This window comes from Zonotrichia albicollis, chromosome 2 (assembly GCF_047830755.1).
Source record: "Zonotrichia albicollis isolate bZonAlb1 chromosome 2, bZonAlb1.hap1, whole genome shotgun sequence".
Lineage (NCBI taxonomy): Eukaryota > Metazoa > Chordata > Aves > Passeriformes > Passerellidae > Zonotrichia > Zonotrichia albicollis.
Genome location: NC_133820.1, coordinates 42,318,230 through 42,345,296, shown reverse-complemented (window position 1 = coordinate 42,345,296; position 27,067 = coordinate 42,318,230). Strand labels below are relative to the sequence as shown.

The 27,067-nt window shown below is 45.1% G+C and overlaps 1 protein-coding gene across 7 annotated transcripts in view; it reads right to left on the bottom strand.

The window, feature by feature from the left end:
- TCAF2 (TRPM8 channel associated factor 2) overlaps nucleotides 1-27,067 on the bottom strand; it is a 29,859-nt gene that overhangs the window by 701 nt on the left and 2,091 nt on the right. For 3 of the 7 annotated variants that reach the window (XM_014272385.3, XM_026797714.2, XM_005494538.4), the window contains 8 exons: nucleotides 20,693-20,811; nucleotides 19,239-19,872; nucleotides 15,176-16,146; nucleotides 13,152-13,246; nucleotides 11,988-12,201; nucleotides 10,342-10,581; nucleotides 8,191-8,528; nucleotides 14-6,666 (listed from right to left, as the gene is read on the bottom strand). In XM_014272385.3, the coding sequence (XP_014127860.2) occupies nucleotides 6,421-6,666; nucleotides 8,191-8,528; nucleotides 10,342-10,581; nucleotides 11,988-12,201; nucleotides 13,152-13,246; nucleotides 15,176-16,146; nucleotides 19,239-19,855 (2,721 nt within the window). In that variant the 5' untranslated portion in view covers nucleotides 19,856-19,872; nucleotides 20,693-20,811 and the 3' untranslated portion in view covers nucleotides 14-6,420. Of the gene's footprint in view, nucleotides 1-13; nucleotides 6,667-8,190; nucleotides 8,529-10,341; nucleotides 10,582-11,987; nucleotides 12,202-13,151; nucleotides 13,247-15,175; nucleotides 16,147-19,238; nucleotides 19,873-20,692; nucleotides 20,812-27,067 lie in introns of those variants that run through there. The other 4 variants (XM_026797715.2, XM_074534947.1, XM_014272386.3 and 1 more) reach the window with 2 other exon arrangements.

The following is a 27,067-nucleotide window of genomic DNA, read 5'->3' as shown; positions in this document are numbered from 1 at the left end:
AGAAAGAGAAAACACAGCCATAAGACAAAGAATTGCTTTGCTCAGGATCTCAAAATGCACCATAAAAAATGGCTTTGTGCTATAGTCCATGTTTTAACATAGGGGAAATTCAATGTAGCATTTAAGAACTGGACATAGATCTGGATCTGGTTGTTTAGACTGGAGATCAAAACAGACCACTGTAAACACACTCCAATGTTGTGTTCCTCCCATGACATTCAATCCTGCTAGGTGAGGCACCTGCTGTCTCAGATTCTTACGCAGACTGAGTTGCCACAATTTTACATGCATTAGATGTCTGCAAATTTACTCTAGCTAAGGATCAAGGAGGTAACTTCACTGCCTGAACACTCTTTTGCTTCTGACATGAGCTAAAGCAGCTGTTTCTCACTACATAGTAGCCAACTCTGAAAGCAGAGCATGAAGGCAACCTCTTTCAGAACAATTAAATACACATCAGGGCCTCTCCGGCATGGTCCATCAAGGTTTTCCTCAAAAAGATCATCCTCATTTATCATCCTCATTTCTCATGGCTATAGCCATAATTTCACCCGAGTTCTTCCATTTATTTCCAGCTTTGTTATCTCCTAATGTGCCTCTGCTTTTAAAGTGACATTTTCCCCCATTCCAACTCTTCTTGTAATGATTATAATTAAGAAACTTTGCATACCTGAAATCAGAATAAGTCTGGAACAGAGAACATTTTGGGAATAAGGAAACAGAGAAAGTAAAAAATAGAAAGGGGTTGATTGGTTTCATTGGTAATAAGAGAGCCAATGCTTCCTCTTCTGCGGTCAAAATTACTTCTGTTGGGGAAGGAAGTAGTGGGACCCACACAGAAAAAGGCAGATTTGGGAGGAAGCCAGGAACAAACTCTTCTGTCACATATACAATGCAGAGACACTTCTCAGATTCATTAGAGCACCACCCCATTCAGACACCAGTTAAAACTACTGCAGAGCACTGGCTTTAGGACAGTCACATTTTCATGAGTCAAAACCTGCTTAGCAGATATATTGCTTCATGGGATCATCTGACCAGATGGGGAAAGAAACAGCCAGCTGCTGGGAAGGGTTTGCCCAGACTGGGTATCCCCAGGCCTTAAAGAAACAAGTCAAAGTCCTCCTGACCAGACATGAAAAGGTTTCTGCCTGCAGATTCATTTTTGAGTCATCACCATCTGGGAGCTCAGTCATATTTTGGTGTTCAGAAAATATCTTGGTGAAGGCTTCCCATCCAAAGGCCTCTTGCAACTCTGAATCACAAGTGACACAGTACTAAATACATGCATGGAAGTTTAGAATTATTCTTCCTGCATTCTTAACAAAATCTTGTATTACATTCAGTTATTGGTCTTTTTACAGGGCATTTAAAATTTTTAAATGCCTACTGAAGAACCAAAGCAGCCCTTAACAACATGAGATTATTCAACAAACTCATCTGTCTACTATTCACACAAAACCAAAAATCAAGTATTTATATAAGTGCTCTTCATCCTGAAGGGCAGGACTGTGCTCACAGGCTTGATCCCTACTTTGTTTTTCCCAACTGTTACAAGTGTTCAAAACAAGACTGATAAACAATATCAACCCACCTCTCCATGCTTATAAGTATGCATATTTTAAATGTCTCTTCATACTTACAATACATAAGACTCTTCTCAGAGCACAAAATGCAGGCTCCCTGCCTAGAGACTGCATAGTTGATGTTTATAGTGTCGATCTTAGTTGCTACTGAGTGGAGTATTGCACCACAACACTGGAAGACCAGCTTAAATGTAGTATTAGGGAAAAAAGAAAAATGTAATATTAGGGAAAAAGAGAAAGAAAAAGAGAAAGAAAAATAACAATTTCCAGTGATCAGAAGTCATCTTTGCTACTGCCCAAAGGCTGTGGTTCACTATCATATCTCAAACCAATGCATTCCACAGACCATTGAGCCTTGCACTGTGCTGTGACCACAAATGACTCAAAACAAGCACGTTTTCTGAGGACTGCTTCAAAAACTTTTCCCTGAAGCTCTGGTTCTCCTGCTGGAGTTTGCTACTCAGAGACAGATCGGGACTGACTCATGTTGATTTGTGGAATCCTGTGAGCTGGCACAGGTACCCAGTGCTGCAGACTGAGTCAACAGACAAGATGATCTGGGGTAGGGATCAAATGCTTGCAGGAAGTGACAAAAGGAAGGAAGCTTCCCTGGATAAAAATAATAAATTTGTAAATGTGTCACAAGCTTAATTTACCTGCAAATCCATGGTCTGACTTCCTCACTTGATTTCAGATGTGCCTCATCACAATGGGCCTGCCTGGCAACCACTGGAATATGTCTGACCTCGGTCACCATCACTGGACCCAACACTGACCTGAGGACTGATTTCCATGCTTGATCTCAGACCTTCCTCATCCCTGGAGACTTCCCTAGCCATCTAGACCCCGGATGCTGTGCCAGGTGTGCCCTGCTTGCCTCACTCAGGTGTTGTGGCTGGTCCCCAGCTGTCCTGCTGCCTGTGTTACTGCAGCTGGCTCCTGGCCACCAACCCTCAGGGAGCTGCCACCTCCACTGTGCCCTCACAGTGTCTGTTGTACCACAGAGCAAATTGGGAACTGGGATTCAGTTTATTTTTTGGGTTTTTTTGGGGGGGAAGGCAGATTCTTGTCAGTTCGTTTTAGTAAAGTAGCTCTTTACTATTGAATATTATGGAAATATGGAATACTATTCCACAGTTCATTTGAGCTTTGAGTAGAATTTGTTGCTGATGGCCACCATTACTTCTTCACTGTATTTGTCATCACTTTGGTTCCAATTTTGCTGGTTTTCACGCTGTTTGTAAAAAGCCTCTTTTTTCAGAAAAGACAAACTTACTGTACTCCTTAACATCTTCCATGAGCTCCTCAGTATTGCTAACAACCATAACCAGCTTTAAAAGTCATGTTCCAGTAGCTCTCCATAGGATTTCTATATCTTTGGTTCTTTTTCCTTCAGGGACAATTCAACAGGCTGAACTGGTTCCTCACAGCTCCAAAGTAGGGCAGGAGGGATACAGAGCCATTCACATCTTTGGAGTGGTGCTACACTCCCCTTGTTTTAGCAGGTCTGAGAGAAGAAGGAAGAGTTTTATATGTTGAGTTCCACCAGAGGCCAAGTAGTGCTACCTGGATCTGTGCACAGGATCTGCAGTGTCTGTGCAAATCTTTTTATCTTATGAGATTATAGGTTATCTTATAGGTTATAGGTTATATAGGTTATTTTATGAGAAGGAGCCACATAAATCAATCCAGAGGCATCTGATATGTAATCTCAACACAATTGTTGCAGACCCACTGGCAGATTACAACTTTACTGTAGGATTCAGAGCCATATGAGGCTAGATGGAATGATTAATAAAATCCTTCTGACAGGAAGACATGCTTAGAGAAGTAAATGCAGTATGGAAACACAGCACCCACTTTTCATGGAATGGTTTGGGTTGAAAGGGACCTTCAGTGTCATCTAGTCCAACCCCCTGCATTGAGCAGGAACACCTTCATCAGATCAGGTTGCTCAGAGTCCCGTCCAAGCTGATCTTGAATGTTGCCAGGGATGGGGCATCAACCAGCTCTGGCTGGTGTGCCAGTGTTTACACTTGGGCCAGCCTCTCCTGAATCAGTTCTACTTGGCTGACAGCCGATATACCACATGAGTCAAGCTGCTGTGAATTACTGAGTAGTGGCCTGGGCAGCTGACGAATTTTTCAATTCAAGTGGCAGAAAACACCTCTAGTGCTGCATTCAAGTAGAGCTGAAAGAACCTGCCAATCCTGCTGAGAAAAGTGCAGTACTTGAACAAAGATTAATTGAAAATAATGCTGAGATTTGGCCTTTAGGAGCCTCCTCATCACCCATAACAAACTTCAGTTCCACTAGCCTTGTGAATTGTCTTTAAACAGCAGATTTCTTCAATGACAGGCAGCAAAACGCTGCTTACAACCAACTTTTCCCCCTTATTACTGCCCTCACTTCCCCACTAATGGAAGCAACCCTATCCCTTATAACACCAGGGTCTCATTAAACAGTAGGCTGCCTATGTGTAAAATCTCCTTTGTCCTGCCTAAACCAGCTACCTGTGCTTCCCTTCTTTCTGCTGCAATTAGCATAAATTCACTCCCACAGCAACAAGATCAACATGACACAGTACACATCATTTGGGGGCCAGTCTCCCTTCACTGGGTTTTACATGTCAAATTCAGCAGCAGAATATGCTACTTTTGCATACAAGCTCTTGATATTCACATAAGATTCTTGCTCTCTCTAGCAGTCTTCTCAGATGTGGTGGAATTGATCTGCTGATTTGAGGATCTGCATGGCATCGTGGTAGCATTACTGCCTTGTGTACTTCCCTTACAAATATCCATCACAGATACAGACAAAATGTCCTAGTTATTATACTTGCCATGAGATATCTGGACATCTGCCACCATCCTTTCTGGCCTTGGAAAAGTTGCAGGGATGGCTGCTGGCCTGGCAATTGCATCCATCATCTTGATGCAGACAGGAAGCAGCCTCCCTGGGCTGCCCATGTGGTGTACACCAGCAGCTGGTACTGTCAGGATGACATTCTAGTGGCCAGCTCAGCCCAGGGGGCTGCTACTGACAGATGGTTCACAACCAGGCAGAGATGTCAGCTCCCCCTAATCCAGCATTCAGGTGAAAAAAGGCAGCCAATTTGAAAAGAACTTTTAAATGTGAAGAAGGAGGACAATCACCACAGGTACACAAACCCCAAACCTGAGGCATGGCCTCAGAAACAATAAATTAATCTGGATGTAATTGTGTTTTACTGAATCACAGGGAGATCCTGGGATGCTGGCAAGGGCTTCAGTCATCTTTGCTGACCCCAGCAAAGGGGTCAGCTGCTGCTGCAAGCTGAAATTCAGTTTTTAATATCAAGCCACTTTAAAGGAGTCTCAGACATGCTTATATTGGGAACATGGAAAGAGATTAATCCCTAATTGAAGGTCTTATCAATATACTTTCTGGGCTAAGAAATAGGAAGCTTAATGCAAAGACTTTGCTAGGACATTACATATTTTGACATTTTCTACACACATGACCACAAAAAGAAAACCCCCAGAAAATCAGGAAAATATGGGTAAGCCATAAATGCAGAAATGCCATTTTACTCCCCTGCTACAGTTAGGTTTTGGGACCACTTACCAAGCCTGAAGAATGGAGGCTGCACAGCCTCTTTAATTGTGACTGATATTTGACCAAATGTGCCCTCCTTTGGCACTATGATATATATGAGGCCACACCACAGAACAGAGACTTCCATGGTGGTTTTTTTCAACTTTGAACAACTTTACCACCAAGGCCACTTCTGTTTAGGTCATTTCTATTTAGGCTTTTTTTTTAACTGGGCATGGAGACATGAAAATAAGACCACATACAAAACCTGTGAGTCTACAGTGATATCTTTTATTTATTACTGATACCTAAGGAATAGGCTGGGACTAGCGAGCTTTTAGGCTAAGCATTAACATGCTTGCCAAAACCCAGAATAGCTGAGCAATTATGAAAGAGCTGGGAGTAACATGAACTTTTGTTGCACCTTGGAAAGGCTGGTCCTCTGTCTTGATGAACTGTTGTCTTCCTTCTCCCTGCTCCCTCAGGCTGTCAGGTCAGTGCCTGGATTTTAACCTTGGATGAGTCCATGAGCTAAGCCTTTACGGACTACAATGAAGTCACCTCCCTGTTTCCACTCTCTCCTCTTCATTGGCATGTATCTTGCTGTCAGGCTATGGAAGGACAGCTAAAACTTATAATTGACTTGTTCACATAAAGATGGACGCTGGGTCACACAGTCATAGAATCTTCCTACATAGAATGTAGGGAGAAATCTACAGCATTTCAGTATCAATTATGCATTATATAGCCTGTATATATGCATTATAAGGCCGCTTTCACAACAGGTGCTGTGAAATTCTGCATAATAAGAGGAATTAAAAATTAGGGATTTTAGGGTAACAAAAATAATTGTGAAAATCTCATGTTACTGAGATTATATTAAGAATACAATGTTGTGGAGGCTAATATTTGCTTTAAAGATATCTATTCCCATGGTCCAGGGACTGCTCCACCCAGAAAACTTCCATTTCATCAGAGAAAGGTTCTGTAGGAACTAAATCAGCTCAGAACTACATTCTTCCTGAGGTGAAGCACCTGGAACAAAGCCCACTGATTATTTAACCCTTCACAAGATAGCTTAGGTGGTTGCTGATCTGCTGATCCCTGTTGAATTTCTGTTGGGCCTGGCCTCCACTGGCAGCAAGAAGCTGAAGAATCCAGCATAAATCCAAGCACATAGTGATCTATCATGTAGATACACATGCAGATAAAGATAGGCCATAGCTAGTACAAGAACCAAGATTTAGGTAGTTTTCCTTTATGGTCTATAGGACCTCATTGGGTCCTGTTCCCAGCTGGGTAGAGAGGACAGTTCCACAGACAGTTCTTTCTTGATAGGCCATCCCCAGGCTGTAAAGAATGGAGCCAAATTCTTATTCACCTGCTGAGAAAACTTCTGTGCCCACAGGTTCATCTTAGAAGTGTTGTCTTTTGGGATCTTGGAGATTTTCTGGTAGTCAGAGAAGAGGTTGGTGAAGGGGTCCCAACCAAACCCTTCCTGCAGCTGATGAAAAACAATGCAGTGTACAAACAGTTAAGTTATCATTTCACAGGCATTATTCCTGTGTTACACACAGTAGAAAATTCCACGGGGTTTCTGAAGTGTCTTTTAAAATGAATGCAAATTTAGATGAAAGCATTAGGCTTTTCAGGCTTCAGAGCATAACTAACAGCACTAAAGTACAGAAAAACACCTCCTCATTACACTGATCTCCCAAAACAAACAGAGATCAAAGATACACTGGGAGTAGCCAGAAGTGTCAGTAATTTATCAGAGGGGACACTGACAGAATAGCAGGAAAGAAGGGGCACAGGAGAACAAGAAGTATTGAGAAAGGGGGAGGGACAGATTATGAACAGGGCATGCTTTGCCTAAGAGTAAGAACAAAAGGAGTTCATACAGAAAAACTGCTGCTGCAGAATTAGAACTGTTCTTCCATGCACATTTATTCCAGCAGTCCTGTTAGTAATCAGGCAGGAGATGAGACATCCCAGCCTACAAGCGTGGGTGAGGCAGCAAGGCAGCGGCCAAACTGGTAAGGTATTGTGGGAAAATGTCTCCCCTTAAAACTGTTCCCCTCTGTATAAATATTTTGTTATTGTTTGCACCAAAAATCCTCAGAGGATGACTCTTCAGCTTGACCATGCAGATGCTTATTTGGGATGTGGAGAAGTCAGGATCAATACTCCTCCAGTAAATATGCTTCTCCTCATATGAAATGTGAGAGCTCTCAGACAAGGGAGCTGAGGAACACTCGTCTCACAACAGTCAGTAGCTTAAGCATCATAATGGACATCTGCTTTGCAGTTACCAGTTAAAATCAGGCTGAGTGCTCTCTCCATTAGGCTAATAGTTTCTAGGAGGATTAAGGGATAGGGGGAATCTCTCTTGCATGCTTCCCAAGAGAATGCACTTTAATCTAGGATAGGGTTCATGTTTTAGAGTCTTGACCACAGTGAGGGATCCAGTTCCGTGTGCAGGAGGATAGGCTGAGCCCATCCTCTTGCCACTTGCTGGACTACACTGGCTCCACTCAGTGCACTGGATGGTATGAACATCCTCCTCTCTGTGAGTTTTTTAAAAGGCCATGTAACTCACCAGGAGACTGTTCAAAGCCTGGCTCTTCTAGACACTTTACAGTGCCAAGGTTTTTTGACAACTAGCCCACCATCCCACAGGAAATCTGCTGTGGATTAAAGAGCTGGGCCCAAGTTTGATCCTCCTTTTCCCATATTGTATAACAAGCAGCAGTTCCTGTTTCTCTTCCAGGGAGAAAGATTAGTACATTGCACTGAGCTATCTCCCTGAGTGGCTAAGCCCAAATCTGACAAAGGAAGGTCTTCAGGAGACCTCAACTTTAGGCACTCTGCCTCTTTACCTCTCAGGTGCATTCTGGGCCCAAGATAAACCCTCTGACAGTAATCAAACACATCAAGGCTCCACAGCTACAGTCAGCAGGCTGCAGACATCCCTCTGACAGAGGCTTCAGTGACTGCACTAAGAACATACACACATTTTCCCTGTTACCTGCAGGTATGTCTCCAGAGCAGTCCACACATTCCAGTCCTTTAGCTGAGCACCTTTCTTCAGATAGCTTTCTATCCTTTCCTTGCGGCACTGTGGCCTGAGTGCCTGATGGGCCTCATGCCTGGGAATGCCCAGCACCTCCTCATGAACATAGACAGACCAGAGGTTGCATGTGGCCTCTGTGGTGTGAGGGGGGAACTCCCATGCCTGCTGCTGTTGATTGTGTCCCAGCTCATGGATGGGACCCCAAAGACCAGTAGTTTGCATGTGCTCCACGTCTAACATCTCCTTCACTGAATCCAGGTGGCCCATGATGGGGTAGCCAGCATGCATCCAGCCTACAGGACAGACAGGGAGCAACACGTCATTACATGCTCACCCCAGTGCTTCTCAGATGCAAATGATTATTGTATTTTTTTTCATTTCTCTAGAGCCTTTCCTCCATCTCACAAATAACACTTTTTTATTACCATAAATGACCAACTTTTCCCAGTGTGACATAAGGAAATACATCACGTTTCACCCTAACAGATAGTGACCCTTAAACAGTCTAACAAGTAAAGGCAGGACTGAACCATCAGTTAAGTGCAGTTTTGCCTGCTTTCCCTTTTTATATATAAATGTACACTCATGGTTGGACTGAGGTAGAGGTTTTAGGATGAGGCTGACCATTGCCCAGAACACCCCTGAACCCCACAGGCTGAGCACAGTTGACACCAATGCAACCATGCAATGATGTGATTGAGCACCATGGCACTCCTTGGGTGAGACACATGGAAAACATGTGAGTCTGTCATGCTTAAGGACTACACAGCCTGGCTATACTTAAGGCTGTTCTTAGCCCTGCAGGATAGCTATTCCAAAAACAACCTCCCAGCAGGTTCCTAGGCAAGAAACATGCACTGCAAGGGAGTTTACTTCTGCCTCTTTGGTGTCTTCTTCCCTAATTGGCCCTCCTGGAAGATTCCCAAAACTTCAAGAGCAATGCCCCCACATTCTAATACCTGTTGTAGCAGGGTGTAAGCGGCTCTTTACACAGAGGGAGCCTGGTGAATGAACAGGAATGGCAATCCCCCTCCTGCAGGAACTAGGGATCATAGAAGGTGAATGGTCTGGAACTAGTTTCTGCAGGAACTAGTGAAGATCTTGAGCTTTCTCTTTTTTAATAAGAGGGATATATGCAATTAGCCATCACCAGCACCCAAAAAGTTCAGATCCAGAAATGTGAGTGAAACCATTTCATCCACCCAAGCCAAAAGAAATTTTATGTCTGTAGACTATGATATTTTTAACTGGCATTTGCTCAGCATAGCAAAACCTAACACTCCCAAGATGTGCCACAAATTCTTTCCATTGTAGCTCAGCAAAAGTTTAGGGCATCAGGGTTCATGCCAAGCTGTTGTCTCATTGTGGGATGATGAATTTAACCATGATGAATTTAGGTTTTTTTAAAAAAACAACTGAGCAAAATTTTTATTGCAAAGTTCCATGTTTACTATATAATTTGATTCTTGATTGAAGGTACACAGCTCATAATTGGAAAAGCTGGAGTGGGGTAACATCAGCTGCAAAAATACACACTCCTGGGCTTTGACAGCAACACTGGATCTGCTTCCAGATGTGCGCCATCATCTCAGGCACACATCTTTTCAGGCTAAGTTTTGCCCACAATAACCTTTGTGGAGCGCACCTCCAGCAAGTAGGCACACAGAGGTTTAAAATTGTCACTGAACACATGAGAACACTCCTGTGGCTGAGCCAGAGAGAAAATAGAAATCAGGTCACTGCTTCCCAGCTGTACTGGCTCTGCAGTGCATTCAGGAGGGAGAATGGATAGCTGCATGTGAGCTAAAGCCACTGCAGTCAGCAGCTCTGCATCGTAACACATCCCAACAGGAGAACAGCTGAGGAGACACCACCAGTTTTGAGAGCAGGAAGGCATCTGCAAAGGTCAGTATGTTTTTCAAGCCCTGCCTTACCACATTTCCACCCTGATGGAGCAGCTCACAATTATGCAAGGGTCACAGCCATTTAACACCTCACATATGTTTCCAGTCTGGCTTTAGCAAAATAACCTTGAAGGAACAGACACTGCTGCTAGAGGCCACTTGCCTCTTAGCTCTGGAGAAAGCCATATGGCATTGTACCCACCACATGAGATCTGGACATCTGTTACAATCCTCTCTGGCCTTGGGAACTTTGCTGGCACGGCTGCCAACGTGCTTATGGCCACCATGATCTTGTCCCACAGCGTCAGCAGCGGCCGTAGGCTCTCCATGTGGCGGATGCTGTCGGAAGGCACCGTCAGGATGAGATTCTCAACAGCCAGCTCTGCCCAGGGAGCAGGGTAGTGCCGGATACAGGCCTCCCACTGCCTTTCACAGGTCTCCCCTACAGAAACAACACAGAAAATCAGTTGAGCACAAGTCTGACTTTTGAGCATGCTCACAGAGGTCAAGCTCAGAGAAAGACAGCAGGTCGTGAAAATTTCTTGGAAAACAGTATGTGGTAGTTGCATGACTGTGGGTGGTGGCTGTTACATAGCCAGTCCTCAATCTGTTCTTGGGAAGCCTCCTCAGGCTCTTTAATAGGTAGGGAACAGAAAAGGACTGGCATATACGAGAGTAGCATAGCAAGAACAGATCCCTGTTTTGTATCAGAAAACAAGAGGCATCAAGTTTCTCCAGTGTCTCATTTCTTTTTGTCCAGCAGAGTTGCTGTTTCACATAACAATGCTGGCTCTGTTCAGTTTGAGAGAAGAGAAGAGAAGAGAAGAGAAGAGAAGAGAAGAGAAGAGAAGAGAAGAGAAGAGAAGAGAAGAGAAGAGAAGAGAAGAGAAGAGAAGAGAAGAGAAGAGAATAGGAGAAGACTGCTGGAAACATGGGGAATTCATCAGAGATGTCTTGTAGGATCTAGAAATGGCCATATGAGGGCACAGTAAAGCAAGCAGAGCACAAAGCATGCTTTGCCGTGCTGCCTCTCCTCAGCACAACGGTTTCCATCAGAAATAACAACTCCAGCTCCAAGAAATGTGGGTGTGGACAAACCCTGCCCATTTTGTGAAAGCTCTTTCACCTAATCCCAGACACTTAGCAGGCTCAGAGTGACTAACCCAGAAGCAGAGATTCATAAATTGTAGAATAGTTTGGATGGAAGGGACCTTAAAGGTCATCTGTTTCAACCCTCTTGCTATGACCAGGGGGGACATCTTCAACTAGATCAGGTTGCTCAGAGCCTTGCCCAATTTGACATTGAATGTTTCAAGGAAAGCATCCATCATCACTTCTTTGAGCAAGTAGTTTCAGTATTCCACCATCCTCATAGTAAAAAATTTCTTCCTTATACATAATCTGAATCGAGCTTCTTTTAGTTTAAAACCATTGCCCCTTGTCCTACTGCAACAGGTCCTGCTAAAGGGTCTGTCCCCATCTCTCTTGGACTTGCCCTTGGTGAAGCTGTGCTGGCTGTTCCAAATCAGCTCCCTGTCCTCCAGGTGCCTTAGCATAGCATCTAGGAGGGTTTGTTCCATGAACTTTCCAGGCACGGAGCTGAGGCTGACAGGTTGGTGATTCCTATCAGGGAAGGTGGAAGGGACCTCCCTTCCACCATTCTTAAGAATTAGTAGAAAAATGGGAATCCCAGAGGACAACATAGTAAGGAAAATAAATCTGGGTTTTCCTAAATCCAAGCATTTCTAAGACCTTCCTAAACACAGGACCACTTCTCCTTTCAGTCACTGGGACAACGACATCTGTGAGCAGCCCTCAGGCAAAAAGCACCAAGGTAAACAAACTTACCCAGCTTGAAGAAAGGAGCTCTGACTGCCCCTTCCACCGTGATGGGCACGCTCCCCAGTGCACTCTTAGCTGGTACTATGATGTAAATGAGGCCACCCCAGAGGCAGGAAACGGATTGTTTCTGGCAGGCAACATCACAGGTGCGGATTACCACTGGTGCCCGTTTCAGCTCCTTGGCTCCAGAGAGGTCATCCGAGTGACACCCAACCTGCACCTGGCAAGCAGAAGAGTAGGAACAGCTGGTCAGAGGTGTGCCAGTGTGAGCTGGCAGACTGACCTCAGCACCCACTGAGCACTGTCCCTGCAGAGCACGCACACAGAAGCAGCCTGCTGACTCCAGCCCAGTCCCTTGCTCAGTCTTACAGCTCTTCTCCCAGTATTCCTGGTTCAAGTATTCCTGGCCCAATTGCATCCTTCACCAGCAGGTCAGAGTCCTGCAGTGACTTCTTCCACTGCACTGCACTTGCATTAATGATTCCTCCACCCTTCCCCAGCGTCAGAGGCACTTCCTATAACGTCATTTGGAGAGATGTGGTCATGACTGGCTTCTTTTACTGCGCCTCCTCCTTAGAGCTCTTATAATAAAATAGACAGCACGTGGCTGCAGGATCAGACAGAAGCACCTGAGTTAACTTTGCATTTCAGCTGCTTCAGGGAGGTCACTGCAAAAAATATCCAAGCAGGTAAGCATTTGTTTCTGTTGTATTTTGCAGAGAACAGGATCCCAAGTAACAGTGCCTGTCTCATCTGGATACATCTACATGAGCAGCAGTGACAGCACTGTCAAAGGAATTTATGAGAGATCTGGAGAGATGGAATAAAGTGTGGTTCACAGAAGGGCCCAAGAACTTATCCTGGACCTGAAAATCATCTTGTTCAGGTTTTTTTGCACCATAACAGAACAAAACCAACAGCCCTCAAGCAGCAGCCACACTCAATTATCCCGCCAGCACACAGAGAGGGAGGAAGACAAAAGAAAAGAGAAAGGACACAAGGTGAAAAAATTATGACAAAGCATTTAAAGTGCCACAGGGTGGCAGCAGTAGGAAAGGGCGGGAAAGGTTAGAAAAAGCCATTAAGGAGAAAACCCCTCCTCGTGCTATTTTTGAGCTCTAACCCGACAATTACACCAGTGTAAACCAACGCCAAGCAGAGAGAGTTCACCTTCAGGCCCGCACCGACCACCAGGCAAGGGCAGGTTATCACTGCTGTGTGCCCTTCGGGGAGATAGAGTCCTGTGCTCCTCCAGGCTGTCTTTCCTAAAAGATAACAGAACACAGTCCTGAACAGTCAAGCCCTTCTTTGTCTGGACCATTACAAATCCTGGAGATTTCAAGTTGCAACAGGAGAATAATCTTCCATCCTTTCCCTTTCCCTTGCTCTACACTCACAGAACCATCTCGCATTTACCCATATTTACCCATCTCATCAGAAATACAGTTTCAAAGAAATGAACAAAATCATCACACCATTAGCAAGCAAGCCCATCCAGATTTACACTTCTGGAAATTCCAAGTTTAAATGTGCTTAGTAGTATCTTCTAAAAATGAGAAGGGAAAAAAAAAAAGAGAAAGTAAGCCAAAACCCCAACATTTCCTACACTCAGATGCTCTTATCCTCAAGACCTCATACGAGGTGCCAGCTATGGTGGGATTACACAATTGAAGTTGTAATGATCATAAAACATTTCCCAAATAACAGACTAACTAGACTTAACAGACTAGTGGCATCGCATTTTTCCTTAGTGACTGGTCCAGCACAAACTGGAGCCACAGGAATTGTCATTTCTATCTGACTGAAGTGATGAAAAAGCCTCAAGAGATCATTCTGTGCTAGGTGTACCTGTAAGAAGGGTACCACTACAATTCAGCATGTTTCTAGACAGCCTTCCCATGGAAATGCAAGTCTCCTCAGCATAAATCTCTTTAAACACTTGCAATTTACAGAATTTATAGTGCAAAACTGATCCATCTCTACTGTACTGATCAGGCAGATCCCACTCCCTAGTTCTGACATAAAGTTTACTTAGGTATATTTCAATCAAAACACCAGAAGTCCTAAAAAGAGCTGACCTGTCATTAAGCACCCAATTTACAACCTTTCCCACCATCCATGAAAGCAGAACCAGTTTTGTCAAGCAAAACCTAACCCAATGAAAAATGCAAATTAGACTATATCACAGTGTGTTACCAGTTCATCTCGGTTTTGCTGAACTTGTACCAAAGGCAGTTTTGAAATGGTGCTCAGGGTTTCCTAGCTTTTCTTTCTTTTTCATTTATGTGAAATGACACAAATTCTGGGTATTTTCTGCTTCTGTCCTGACTCATTATTAAAACCAGTGAGAAATTATTCTACAACTTTTCTCTCTGCACAGCCACTGCACTCAGACATTGCTGTTCCAGAACAGCCTCCTTTATCTCATTGTAATGATTTGGAAACAACTTCTCTAAATCATATTCTAATTAAAAAAACCCTGTCTAGGGGACAAAAGTTACTAGTGGAATTTAACCCAGAGTTTCAACATATCAGTTGTAAGCAGGAATCTCAGCAAGCTGGTACAGATACAAGGCCTAAGCTTAGACAAATCATTTATGGTGTATTTACTCAATACTTTGGCTTCAATGTGGTGTCAGCCCAAGAAGTTCCTACCATATTTCCAGCCTGTTTCACCCCCAAAATCAGATCTTCCTTCCATTGTGCTCATACACCAAGCTGTGGGACTGTGCTATAACTCAGGCTGAAATTACCTAGATAACAAATAAACTTTTTGTTTCTAACTCCCACCTCTGCGTAGGATGGATCCATAGACGGCTATATCAGCACAACTATGGGAACAGCAACCTGCAGTGTGGAGTCCAGGGCTTCTCAGAGCAGCTTTCTTGCCAAAACCATTGTGCCATGCAAGTGCCCTGCAGTACCACTTGCTGGGAGCTCTTCTCCTGCCAGTGCCTGTGCACCAACAGGGAGGAAGCAGGACTTCCATGGGGTGTTTCAGGTGCTAAAATCAGGGCTGGCCACAAAAGGAGCCTGTCTGCCACTGCACTGAGCTCAGTCTCCTCTGAAGGCCAAGGTGAAATTGCCCATCTGTGCCCATGTACAGGCATACACAGACACGGGCACACTGAGGGCAGGCACCCCAGTGATCCCAGCAACAGGATGCCTTGAGAGGAAGAGAGATAACTCCTCACCTGGGTTTGTGCCATCGATTTCCACAGTGACAGGGCAGGCACAGACCCCAGCAGCAGATTTCTGCACCAGGGCAGCGCTTTCTGTCATGGTGAGGGACAGCTCAGTCGCCATGCACAGAAGCACTGCCTCTTTGGAGTTGCTCTTGACCGGGCAGTGCCTGCCGACCTGCGGGATCCCAGTCCTCTTGAGTACTTTGGTCAGGATGCGGTGCAGCGAGGCGTACGCCGGGCAGTCGCGGGCTGGGATGTGCAGGAAGGCAGCGCAGTCCTTTGCCAGGGGGTGCAGCCAGCCCTTCAGGGGCTCCGTGAGCTCCTGATGTCCCTGCAGCTGCATGCTGAAGAGCAGGAGCGCCCTGCGGAAGTGGTAGTGCTCCCCCGGCCCCAGGGCTGGGTACCTGGCTGCCTGGCCGCACTGCCCCAGGATGCTCAGCCCAAAGCGGTTCAGGATCCTGTTGCCAGGATATTTTGCCACAGCAGCTTTGCCAGAGTTCTGGGAAGCCCAGTACCAGGCCTGGCCCCCCACCAGCAGGCCACCTCCCTCTGCCACGAAAGCGTGGATCCTCTCGGCTTCTTTGTCACCGTAAGAAGTGCAGCAGTACACGCTCATGTCACCTGCCAGCAGTGACACCTGCAACTTCACCTCTGCCTGAGACAGCAGGCTACACAGCTTCTCCAGGCTGGGATCCACCCCCACCAGGCCCTTCCTGCCGGCATCCAGCCAGGAGACAGCATTGAGCAGGAATCTGGCCAGCTTTGGGGAGAACAGCTGGCCCTCATGGGTGGCCACCACCACACGGCCGCGGCCGTAGCGTGCGGCAGCCAAGAGGCAGCGCTGGGAGCTGTCCAGGCACAGCGGGAAGGCCAGGGCTCCGTGCACCAGCAAAGTGGAGGGGATGCCCCCCGTCACCAAATCCAGCTCTGGCACACCGCACAGGAGAAACTCAGCGTCACAGCTCAGGTTGGCCTGGTGCCTGCAGAACCAAGAGAGGTCCAGGTTATCCCCCAGCCCAGAACCCTTGGCACAAAATGACTGGAGCCATAGCTGAAACTTGAGGAGTTCTCTTCTTGATTTCACAGTGGCCTAGGTTGACTATATGATGCTTTTATCCCCAGTCATCTTGTTCTGTTTATGCTGAATAATAAGATTTGCACCTTTAGAACTTGTTGCAGAGAGTGAAGGGGGCAGAGAAGAAGCAGCAGTTTGTTTTCAGACACTGCACTCACTCCTCCACACTCCTGCTCCTGGGCTGTGCTGTCTGCGGATGGACAGACAGCGGGACAGAGCTCTTTTTTGTCTTTAGTTAGTTTAGGTAGCTGAGGCAAAGAAGTTCCCTGGCCTGTGGGTTTTTTCCCTTTCTCTGGAGCTGTTCAAACCTGCTCTGGCCTGAACACCAGCAGGGCACCGGCAGCTCACACCTGGGCCCACCGGGCCGGGCCTGAGCCGCGGCATTTCCAGTGCCCGAGGGGCTGATCAGAGACTGACTGAGCTGAGCTGCAACCCGGGGAGGGGACTTTTCTGAGTTTGTCATCTCTTTGGGAGCAGCAAGGGGTTTTACTGTTTAATATTATTTAGGTTTTATTGTTTAATAAACAGGTTTTTCCCACTTTTCTCCAAGGAGGTATTTTCTCCCAGACTGGTTGGGGGTAGGGGCCAATTGCATCTGCTGTCCTAGAGGAGCCCCTCTGGGGGTTCTCTTCAATATTTGCCCTGAACCAGGACACACGGAATATTCTGAGTTGGAAAGATCACTGAGTCCAACTCTTAAGTGAGTGGTCCATATAGGGATCAAACCCCCCTCCTTGACACTATTAGTAACACCACGTTCTAACCAACTGAGCTATTCTCAGTGGCCATCCTTGCCTCTTCTTTCTCCTTCATCCCAGGACATCAATCTGTCAGTTCTTCTGTTTAAAAAAAAAATAAATCCATCAATGCCTCATTTTTCTCCTTTTAAAGCCTCAGTTGTTACAGCCAAGCAAATCTGTAGGAATCTCAGCTCTCATTTAAAAATTGGAATAAATAGGTCAAAAGGAAGCTTCTAGACCTCTGTCTTTGAAGACCCACTTGAAAATCTAAATACATTGCAGAAATTAAAAAATCAGACCCCTCATAGTTTTTTAAACTGCACATTTAAACTGTGCATAATGTGGGAACCAGCATATCTCCTCTAAGAGAAACTTCCTCTATTTGCCCCACCCTAGGTTTAATGAACTAGGCGAGCCCAAAAGTGGCAGTACTTTTCCCATGCTCTGCCACTGCTGAGAACTGAAGAAAGGGGTGCTGGGACAGATGGGCTACACGGACAGGCAGACACACAGCTAAACAAATCATGAATGACTGGAAATTGAATTAGAGCCTTAACACATACACCTCACATTACACGTCATATTGTCAGTGTCCACAATGAAAAGAGATTAGCCTGTGCAAGGCTCTCTTATCTCTGCTATTTTCATATAACTCCTATGTGTCACTGTGGAGAAAGACACGCTGAATTACTCTCGTTTGCTTTGTGTACACTTTCCCCTGGTTCTGCCAAACAGTTTTCCCCCAACACCTGTGAAGGATCTGTTGCTACATGGCCATTGCTGCCAACTCAGTGAGAATAAATGATGCTGCCCTTCCTCATGCCCGTAGGACAGGAATTAAATCTGCAGCTCTTCTTTGGTTATTACTTTACTGAGACCCTTTGTTACAACAGAGCATGTGTCCAGGCATATGGCACAGCTCTTGTCTCAGACTGAAGCCTGATTCTCTGCACACAAATCTGGCAAGACCCAGATGTACAGAGCTGTTGCGTTACACAGAAATTGGAGATCTAAATTTCTCTGTGCCTCTGGATTCAAACAAAAGCCCCACAAAAACAACCTCAACAAGGTGTAATTCACCCTTAGTTACCATTTGAAGTCTTGTTAATTGTGATGTAATTTTTCTGCTGAAATCCCCACCCCTTTCCCTCTTCCATGCCTTGTGCATGAAGCAGTGGGAATGAGCTTTTGCAGTGCAGGTGGTAACATGAAGCAAGCAGCAAATTTTAATTAAGAAACCTGATTTGTTAGCTGTGCCCTAAGCATTTCACTAAATTAAACAGCAGAGCTCTCTACTACCTTTACCAGAAAACAACAGAAAGCATCAGATCCCATTAATTGTTTGAAAATATTAGACATTTAGCATTCTACATCCACAAGGAAAAGGCTGTGAAGGAAAGACTTGCAGGGAGTTTTACTGTAATTGCTGTGGCTCTCAGTACAGTGAAATGAAGCTGCCACACAGAGGAAGTGCAGCAGCACTAATGCTCCTTGGAGAACCTGCTGTCCCTTATGTAACTTAGCAGTAAGTGGCAGGAGAAAGAGCCTGGCACAGCCACTGGCAAGAGGAGGAAGAAAGCAGGGCAACATCTAGGTCTCCAATGCCTGGTCAATTGTGCTATTTGAGCCCTGAGTTTTACACCTGATAATCCAGAACCCAAAGAGCCAGGCTGGAATCCCAAACAAACTGAGATTTCTTGCCCACAGCCAGTTTTAGAAGCTGAGAAGGGAGGCGGCACCCAGCCTCAGCTCTGGCCAGCTCCAGGGGCTTACCTGCAGAAGCAAATTGCTGCAAGGAACAGGCTAAACAGGTTTGGCAGATGTCAGCCAGAGCCTGGCCCAGAGAGCTGTCCTGCTGCTTCATCTCCAACATGGTTTACAGCTGTGGGGAAGTTGCCCTGAATGTAGGGATGTGTGGGGAGAGGGAGAGGAGGTCCTCCTCCTATCCCTGTTTTGCTGCATTTCACTCAGATACACTTGATCAAGCAGGCTGTTCTAAAAGATGCCTCCTCTCATTTCCTTCTCTGAGCATGGATTCCCTGGGCCTGGTCCTGCTGCCCTGGAAGCAGTTGATGACAGCATTCTTTCCAATTGCAAAGAATGGTCCTCTTTAAATTGGAAGGCAACAATTCCATGCTGGTTATTAAAGAACCAGCATTTACCATCACCCTCACCTCTCACCTCCCAAATCTTCTACAAACAACTCACCCACATAACCTAACTGCTGCTTTAAAGAGAGGCCAACTCAGGTACTCACGGGACAACTAATGGGATCTTGGGAATCTTCTTGGCCACTTTGAAGACGCCTTTTTCCATGGTGTTTCCTGTGAAGTACACGCCAGCCACGCTGGTCACCTGGTTCCCAGGGAATTCGAACAGCACCTTCTCCTTGCCGTGTTGACTCGCCCAGTACCAGGCTTGGCCTCCAACAAGCAGCCCCCCACCCCCTTTGACAAAGTCCACGATGCCTCTGGCCTGGGAGCTGTCATAAGCATCCATACAGAACACCCCCATGGATGGGCTGGGCTTTGCCTCCACCTGCACTCGGGTGCCAACCTCGAGCAGCACCTGGGACAGGGAATCCAGCCGAGGATGAACCCCAACCACAGCCTCCGGGCAAGGCTTGAGCCACCCCATGGCATTCCTGAGGAACTGGGAGAACTTGGGGCTCTTCAGGATTCCTTCATGGGAAACAACCACCATCCGGCCCTTGCCATACTGTGAGACCACAATCAGGACCTGCTTCTTGGCGCTCAGGAGCACAGGGAAGGCGTCCTCTCCAACAAGGAGCAGCTCACAGGGAACAAAACCTCCAGTGAAGTCCCACGGCCCGACACCATCCACTAACTGCTCGTAGGTGGCACAGGGTTTCATCTCCAGGACACTCCTGTCTGGTGGAGAAAAGAACAAACTCCATTACAGTTAAGTTCAGAAATAAGGAACACCTGTAACAACTGTTACAATTTTTTTGTAACGGAGCAATTTTTTTGTCAGCTAGTAGGAACTCCAAACAAAGAGGAGTCAGATTTGTGGATACTTTTTTGGAGATTCGGTTTGTTTGTCATTTTGTTTGTTTGTTCACTTGTTTTAGCTTTGTTTTCACACTATTTACATATTTAAATAGAAGTGACAAGTATACCATGATTAGGGAGACAAAATGACTGTTTCAACAAATTCTGCTATGCACCAGGGAGGAAAACAGGGAAATAAAGGTATTCACTGTCCCATTAACAATTTATTTGAAGAGAGAGAGTGCCAGAAGCTCCAGGAAGTCTACTAGGAAATTGTATGGTAGAGGTGGTTTACACAGGAACAGCCAGAAAATGAAAAAGCTGTATCAACACAATGCACAATATAATTCAAACATGCCATTCACATTTTAGCTCCTAATTGGATAGGTACAGAGCTACATGCTGCTGCTGCAACATGTTGTACTTTTCTACCTGAATTTTAGCGCTATAAGCCTGTGCTTAGTATTAGGAGGTGCTGTGAGGGACAGCGAAGTCAGCAAAAATTATGGAGATGACCAGCTTCACTGCAATAACTGTGAGTTTAAAGCACATAGTACCCATGAGAGCATGTCTGGGCACAGGAGATTAATGACCTAGTTCCCTGATCCAAACTGTTTTAAATCTCAATAAAATAATTTCTCTTTCCCATAGCTTTGTTTCATCTGTTTTCCCACCTGTGAAGTAAGGAGAGTGTACTGACCTCGATGCCAAGCCCTTCGAGGTCTGTGAGTGACACTGCTCAGTTAACGCTCCCTTGGTTTCAAAGTTTGGCTCAGCTTTGTCCTGAAGTTGTCTTCTGCTGATCTGGGGCAGCTGTGGCTGTGCAAACAGGAAGGCTTTGAGGTATGAGACTCTGACCCAGTCCCACCCAGCTTGTGTCATTCAGGATTCAGAAGAGTGACTGAGCACAACACCTACAGCAAGGGAAGGAGCTGCTCTGAAGGGGCGTGAACCTTTCCCTGGCAGCATCCCTTGCCAACACCAGGCTTCACACACACTTCTCAACTGAAAGTAAACCCTTGTCATCCAAACACAGGAAAATGGCAAGTCCTGGAGAAGCTGCATCCTTGATCTGGATTTGTCAGAAGCCCCAGGGTGCTTAGAAACAGCAACCTGATCTAGAATGACAGTATCACTTATCCTCTGTGGTCATGCCTGGAAGTGCTGTTTTTCACCAAAACTATCATAGGACTCCTCTATTGTCTTGCATATGATTCATGAGTCAAAGCTGATTCATGAGTCAATTTAACATGGGATTAACATGGGATAAAAACCACAATGCCTAGTAACAAAGTGCTTGATTGCTGACTTAGTCTGAATCTCAGCTTTTTGTTGCTGGGTTTGAAGAAGCCCTACATGTAAAGGCAAATACAAGGTCTAAGTGCTTTAGGGTGTTTTACTACAAAGCATGCAGCAAAGCAGTAACGCAGCCTTGCAAAATACTGAGGGGTGTTTTGGTGATTTCTGTGGATTTGATACTAAAGTACCTATACTGACACACTGACCATGGTGCAAGGAAGAGGAAAAGCCATTAGATAGTTTCAGCAACTCATATGAAGCTATAGAATCACAACTGCTGAATGGTTTGGGTTGGAAAAGGACTTAAAAGAACATCTAGTTTCAAACCTTTTGCCACGGGCAGGGACACCTTCCACCGGACAAGATGCTCAAAGCCCCATTCAATCTGACATTGAACTCTTCCAGGCATGGGGCATCCACAGCTTCTCTGGGCAACCTGTGCCACTGTCCTACCATCCTCGGTAGAGAATTTCTTCCTAATGTCTAATCTAAACCTGCCCTTTTTCAAGGCCTTCCCCCTTGTCCTGTCACTGCATGCCCTTGTAAAAAGTCCCTCTCTAGCTCTCTTGTAGCCCCTTTTAGGTGCTGGAAGGGGCTCTAAGGTGCTCCTGGAGCCTTCTCCAGTCTGAACAACCCCAACTCTCTCAGCCTCCATAGGAGAGGTGCTCCAGCCACCTGATCATCTCGGCGGCCTCCTCTGGACTTGTTCCAAGAGGTCTGTGTTTTCCTTCTACTAGGAACCCCAGAGCTGGATGCACCACCCCAGGTAGGATCTCACAAGAGCAGAGGAGCAGAATTCCCTCCCTTGCCCTGCTGTTCATGCTGCTCTGGATGCAGCCCAAGGCACAGTTGGTTTTCTAGGCTGTGAACGTACATTGCTAGGTCATGTCGGACTCCTGGTCAAACCAACACTCTCAAGTCCTCCTTAGCAGGGCTGCTCTCAATTAATTCTCCATCCAGGCTGTATTTGTCCTTGGGATTGTCCCTCAGTTATTCTACATGGGGACAAACCACAGGACTAAGTTTGATGTATGATCAGCAAACTTCTTAGTCCCCACCTTTCTTATCACAGGATCTGAAAGCTAACATCCTACGCTCTCAACCTAGGAACACTCCTGCTCCCTGGCATTTATCCAGAACAAGGAGTGGCTGTTTTGGAAAGGATGTTAACTCTCTTGACTGAAAGCAATTGAGACCATATAAGAGAATTCCCAATTCCTATGTAATCACAATTTTTCCATTTAAATTGTGTGAAGCATTTCAGAGTGGAGGGAAGAAGTGCACATATTAGCCCCCGAGCAGACACAACTACAGATGCTCTCCTCTATCTAGAGAGAGAAGGGAGAAAACTCAGCAGGAACAGAGAACATACAGGTCTAACAAGAATTGAAGGAAGCTGCAGAAGACTGAGCTGGCTGTCTCTCACATCAATTAGGAGGAAAAATCCACTAGACCTGGGCCCATACCAAAGGAAGATCTTAGCTCCTAGCTGCATCCTCTCTTAATGTGGAAGCAAAAACTCTCCATGACAGTGTCCTAAGACAAAGATTCTGAATTCCTTGTCTTCCCTAATGCACATTCCACCTCTCACCTCCAGAGAGTTCCTACTCCCTACAAAGCTGAGAATACTGTGAGAGTAGGTATTGGAGCAAACATTTATAAGCCCTGCCAGAGGACTAAATCTATCCCAGTCTTTCTTCTGTCTCTGGAAAAGGGACAAAAATGTGATGGGAAGGTAATGGGGTTTCATTAAATGCAAACTTAAGATTCCATCATCTGCTGTCCAAAAGCCACCACACACAGGCAAAAGAGATATGATTCAAAGGAAGGAATACCCCTTGATCCACTCAGGAAGAGTATCTGTGAGATAGAGGACCTGGGCAAGTTCTGAGGGTGAATATGGGAATAAATTTTGTGTGTTAAGTGGTCAGTCACTTTCGGGCAAGTCTTCAAGGTCCCTACAAAACATGGGAGGACCTCCATGAGTAAAAATTATGGGATTGTGCAGTATCTGTGAAGTATAGGACAAAGGAGGCAAGACAGACACTGAGATGTCTCACCTGTTAACAACACAGGGAAGCCTAAGCAAGTGGGACACTCCATTTCTAGGGATTTGGTTGTTCTTCCTCATTAGGGTGGGCCCATGGGTTTTCCAGTCTTTCCTCTCTTTCAGATTTGCAATCTAGCTGTCTGCACAGTAACTAAGAATCAGCAATACTGCAAAGTCTGTAAGCAGTAAGGAATTGGTGGACTCTTGCTTCTTCTCATCTTTATCAACAAATTGATCAAGGAGAGGAATTATGATGTTCAGCATTTGCTGAAGACACAAAAATACTTATTTTCATTATCTGTTCATCAGCAACAAGGTTTTAAACTGAAAGAGGGTAGATTTGGATTTCCCAGATTTGGCTATAAGGAAGAAATTTTTTATGGCAACAGTAATGAGACACTGTAACAGCCCAAACATCCAATCTGACCTCCTGACACAGCCAGAGAAAAGGGATGGGGAGTGGGAGGAAGCCAAGCAAGAAAACTTGCATGGGAAACATGAAAATAGGAAAAAATTACATTAAGAAAACCTGTCTAGAGTTACATAATAAAAGTAGAAAAAACAAAGTTAAATATGTCTAAAGGAAGGAGAGACAAAGAAAAAGTAGATTAGGTTGCAAATTAAGGAGAACTCTAAAATTAGATCAAGATAGCAATCACCAAAGGAAGCTACTGCAGGTATTTATTTTTAACAATAACAGGCCTAAGAATTATTAGGAAACATACTGAAAATTGATGAAGTCTAAAAAAATATAATTTTTTAGTAAAAGTGCTGCAGAATCAGTTAGGCGATTACCATGTGTTCTTGGTATTATTTTCATGTGGCACTTCAGAGCAATAGATTATAAAACATTACAATTTCCAAGCCTAGTAAAATGTTGCAGTGGTTTGAGGAAAAAAACAACATGAATCGCCCATCCTTTCTGGTGGTGTTACTATGCACACCAGTGTTATGGTACACTCAATGGCTAATGAGATGCAAAGAAGTAGAAAATCAGAATGTCTAAACATACATTTGTCCAGTAATCTTAAGTACTTTCAAGGCAAGGAAAGAACAAAAGGAAACCAACTGATTAAACATGATCAGTGCATTTGGAAAGGTATATAACATCTTAACTATAATTCATTCGACTAAATTTCTGTGAGTTGGAAGTTAGCTAATGAGCTATAATTGGTGAAGACAGGAATACACTGAATCAGAAGAAATGCCTATAGAAACAAGTGCTGTTTAGTCTTTTTGAAAATATTTACCTGGGATCTAAAAAGGACAGCATATATCACATAGATGAAATCACCAAATAATAGAAATCAAGGTACAGAAGCACAGAAGAAATAACCTTACTAGAGAACAATTTTTTAAAAATGAGACCTTGCCTAGTTGTAAGTCCTACAGTCTGTAATTTTAGAAAAGCATTGACATCTGTGGGTGAACAGGGAGCTGAGCAGCGCAGAAATCCCCGGGAAATGCAGACACGGAGCCCTTTCCAGCCTGGCGCTGGAAGGGTTGAGTCTCATTTGCATGCCTGCTGTGTAAAAGCTCAGATCCCTCCCCTGTAAATGTTGTTGTAAAGCTCGGTTGTAAAGCAGGGGATGAGTGAACACCGCCCCTTTCAGTCGAAAAGGAGCAGAAAAGAGAGAGGTCTGATGGTCTTTGTGTGCAGGCCGTGTCAATCCACTGCAGTCTGCAGTGATGCGGTCATGAATATGGAAAAACAACAATTCTATCCCTCCCAAACCAAAAGGATGGCACGGAACTCGATGTGCTATATCCTGTTGGAGAGCAAGGGAAAGCAGGGATACTGGGACAGCTCAGTGAAGCTGAGACTGAAGAACAGGCAGGACATAACTCAGGTGACAGGCAGCTTAATAATCTATCACTGACATGTCACACAAAATTCAAGTGCAGGGTCAGACTGATGAAGATTTGTCCTCTATTGTGGACTTCAATAGCAGCACTGCTTATTGCAACAAAAAAAATGTGCAAATCCATAAACTGAGCATTGCTTCCTCCTTATCACCACTATTTTTTATAATGCAGCAAGCAGAAATAATTAAAGCTGTCCCTGATCTATTAAGTCACATTCTTTTCCAGCTAAGTATAAGTGTGACACACAAACAGATGAGTCTCTGGGGTTTCCTTGGATTTCAACAGCAACCAAACAATCCCTCTGAAGAAATGTATGCCAAGTAAAAAAAAAAAAAAAAAGAATAAGTTTACTTAATCCTTTGTAAAAATCAATCAATGTTTTAAAGCCTTACTTCAAATAACATAGGTGTACAAATTACTGCTGCTGCCCATGGTGTATCAGCTATCTTAATCATACTAGCTTCCCCAGGAAGGTCTTCACCACACTCAAGCCATGCTGGGCTGGATTTTGTGTTCCCTGGCAGGTGGCATCAGGGTGTCCCTGCTGTTGTCTGGCTGTCTGTCCACCTGCCAGCTGGTGGCCAGTGCCAGTCAACACAGAGTGTGTGGCTTCTGCCTTTATTCCTTTCTTACACCCCGTTCTCAGCCCTTTCAAGCCAATCAAGCACAAACCCAGCACTCTTGATGAGTGCGGTTTCAGTTCCTGTTCCAATCACAAAGTAATAGGGTCATTCCTTTTTTGGTTACTGTGTTTGCCATTATCTCAAAATGTCATCTTGGAGCTTGTACAGACACACATTCCTCACTTCTTTTCCCGGTTCCGGGAGTCTGCCATGCCAGCATCATCAACGCAGCTGGGCACGTGAACTTCCAGGCCACAGCGTGTCAGGGTGGGGCTTTGATCACCCCACACAGCGCAGTGAGTCCAGCCATGGCACGCCTGGGAAGCCAACCCCGTGACAGGTCCTCCCTTCCCGATGGGCTTTAGGCCACCTTGAGTCCCACCCTTGCCTGTGCAGGACCTGTTGATAAAGCTATGTCTGAGCTGTGGTGCCCTATGGCATCTTCTATGTTTTAAGTCCAAATCTTGTTACCTTCAGCAAGTCTTTACATAAACCTATTCCTAAATCTAGCATGTTGCTGATCAGCTTTAGGTTGGCTTCATGTCCTGGGAGGTTGCTCCAGACTCTTGCTGGAATTTGTTGTTTTTTCAGGACATTTTACTGCTTGGAATGTTCTCGGATGCCTTAGGCAATCATCTCACTTGTCTTCCGCTCTGCCTGAAAGCTATAGCCAAAATTTTCATTTTCCCTTCACCTAAGCGTACCCATCAAGTTCTGAAATCTTTCCTTTGTGTCTTCTGAGAGCAGGCCTGACATGAGGTGCCTTTACAATGCTGTGGTACTACAAGCAAGCAATTAGAAGAGGCTTGACAAGAGACTGTTCTGACGTGCCTTCCCTCCATGCACACCCTACTGGAATCATTATGGCATTGACATCATCCCGCTGTTCTTTTGCTGCTGTCTCTGTCCCCTTTTCCATAAAGCCCTCCACACACAGCCTGTCAGGGAGACCCTCAAACAGTATCTAAACAGTCTTTGGAAAGTTACTAAGGAACATAACTTGCAGTACTTGGTTTAAATTACTTATGTAAGGGCTTGCACTGCTATGTTGAAAACTAGGGGATGGCTGGAAATATGAGCTGCATAACATCTGTAAATGATCTCCACTAAAAGATCTCCTTTCCTTTCTACTACTTATCACTTTATCAAACTTGGTTCTAGCATGTTTGGCAGTTGTAGATAATTTGGCACCAATTACACATACTGCAATTTCCAAATGCTGGATTATGAAGTAGAA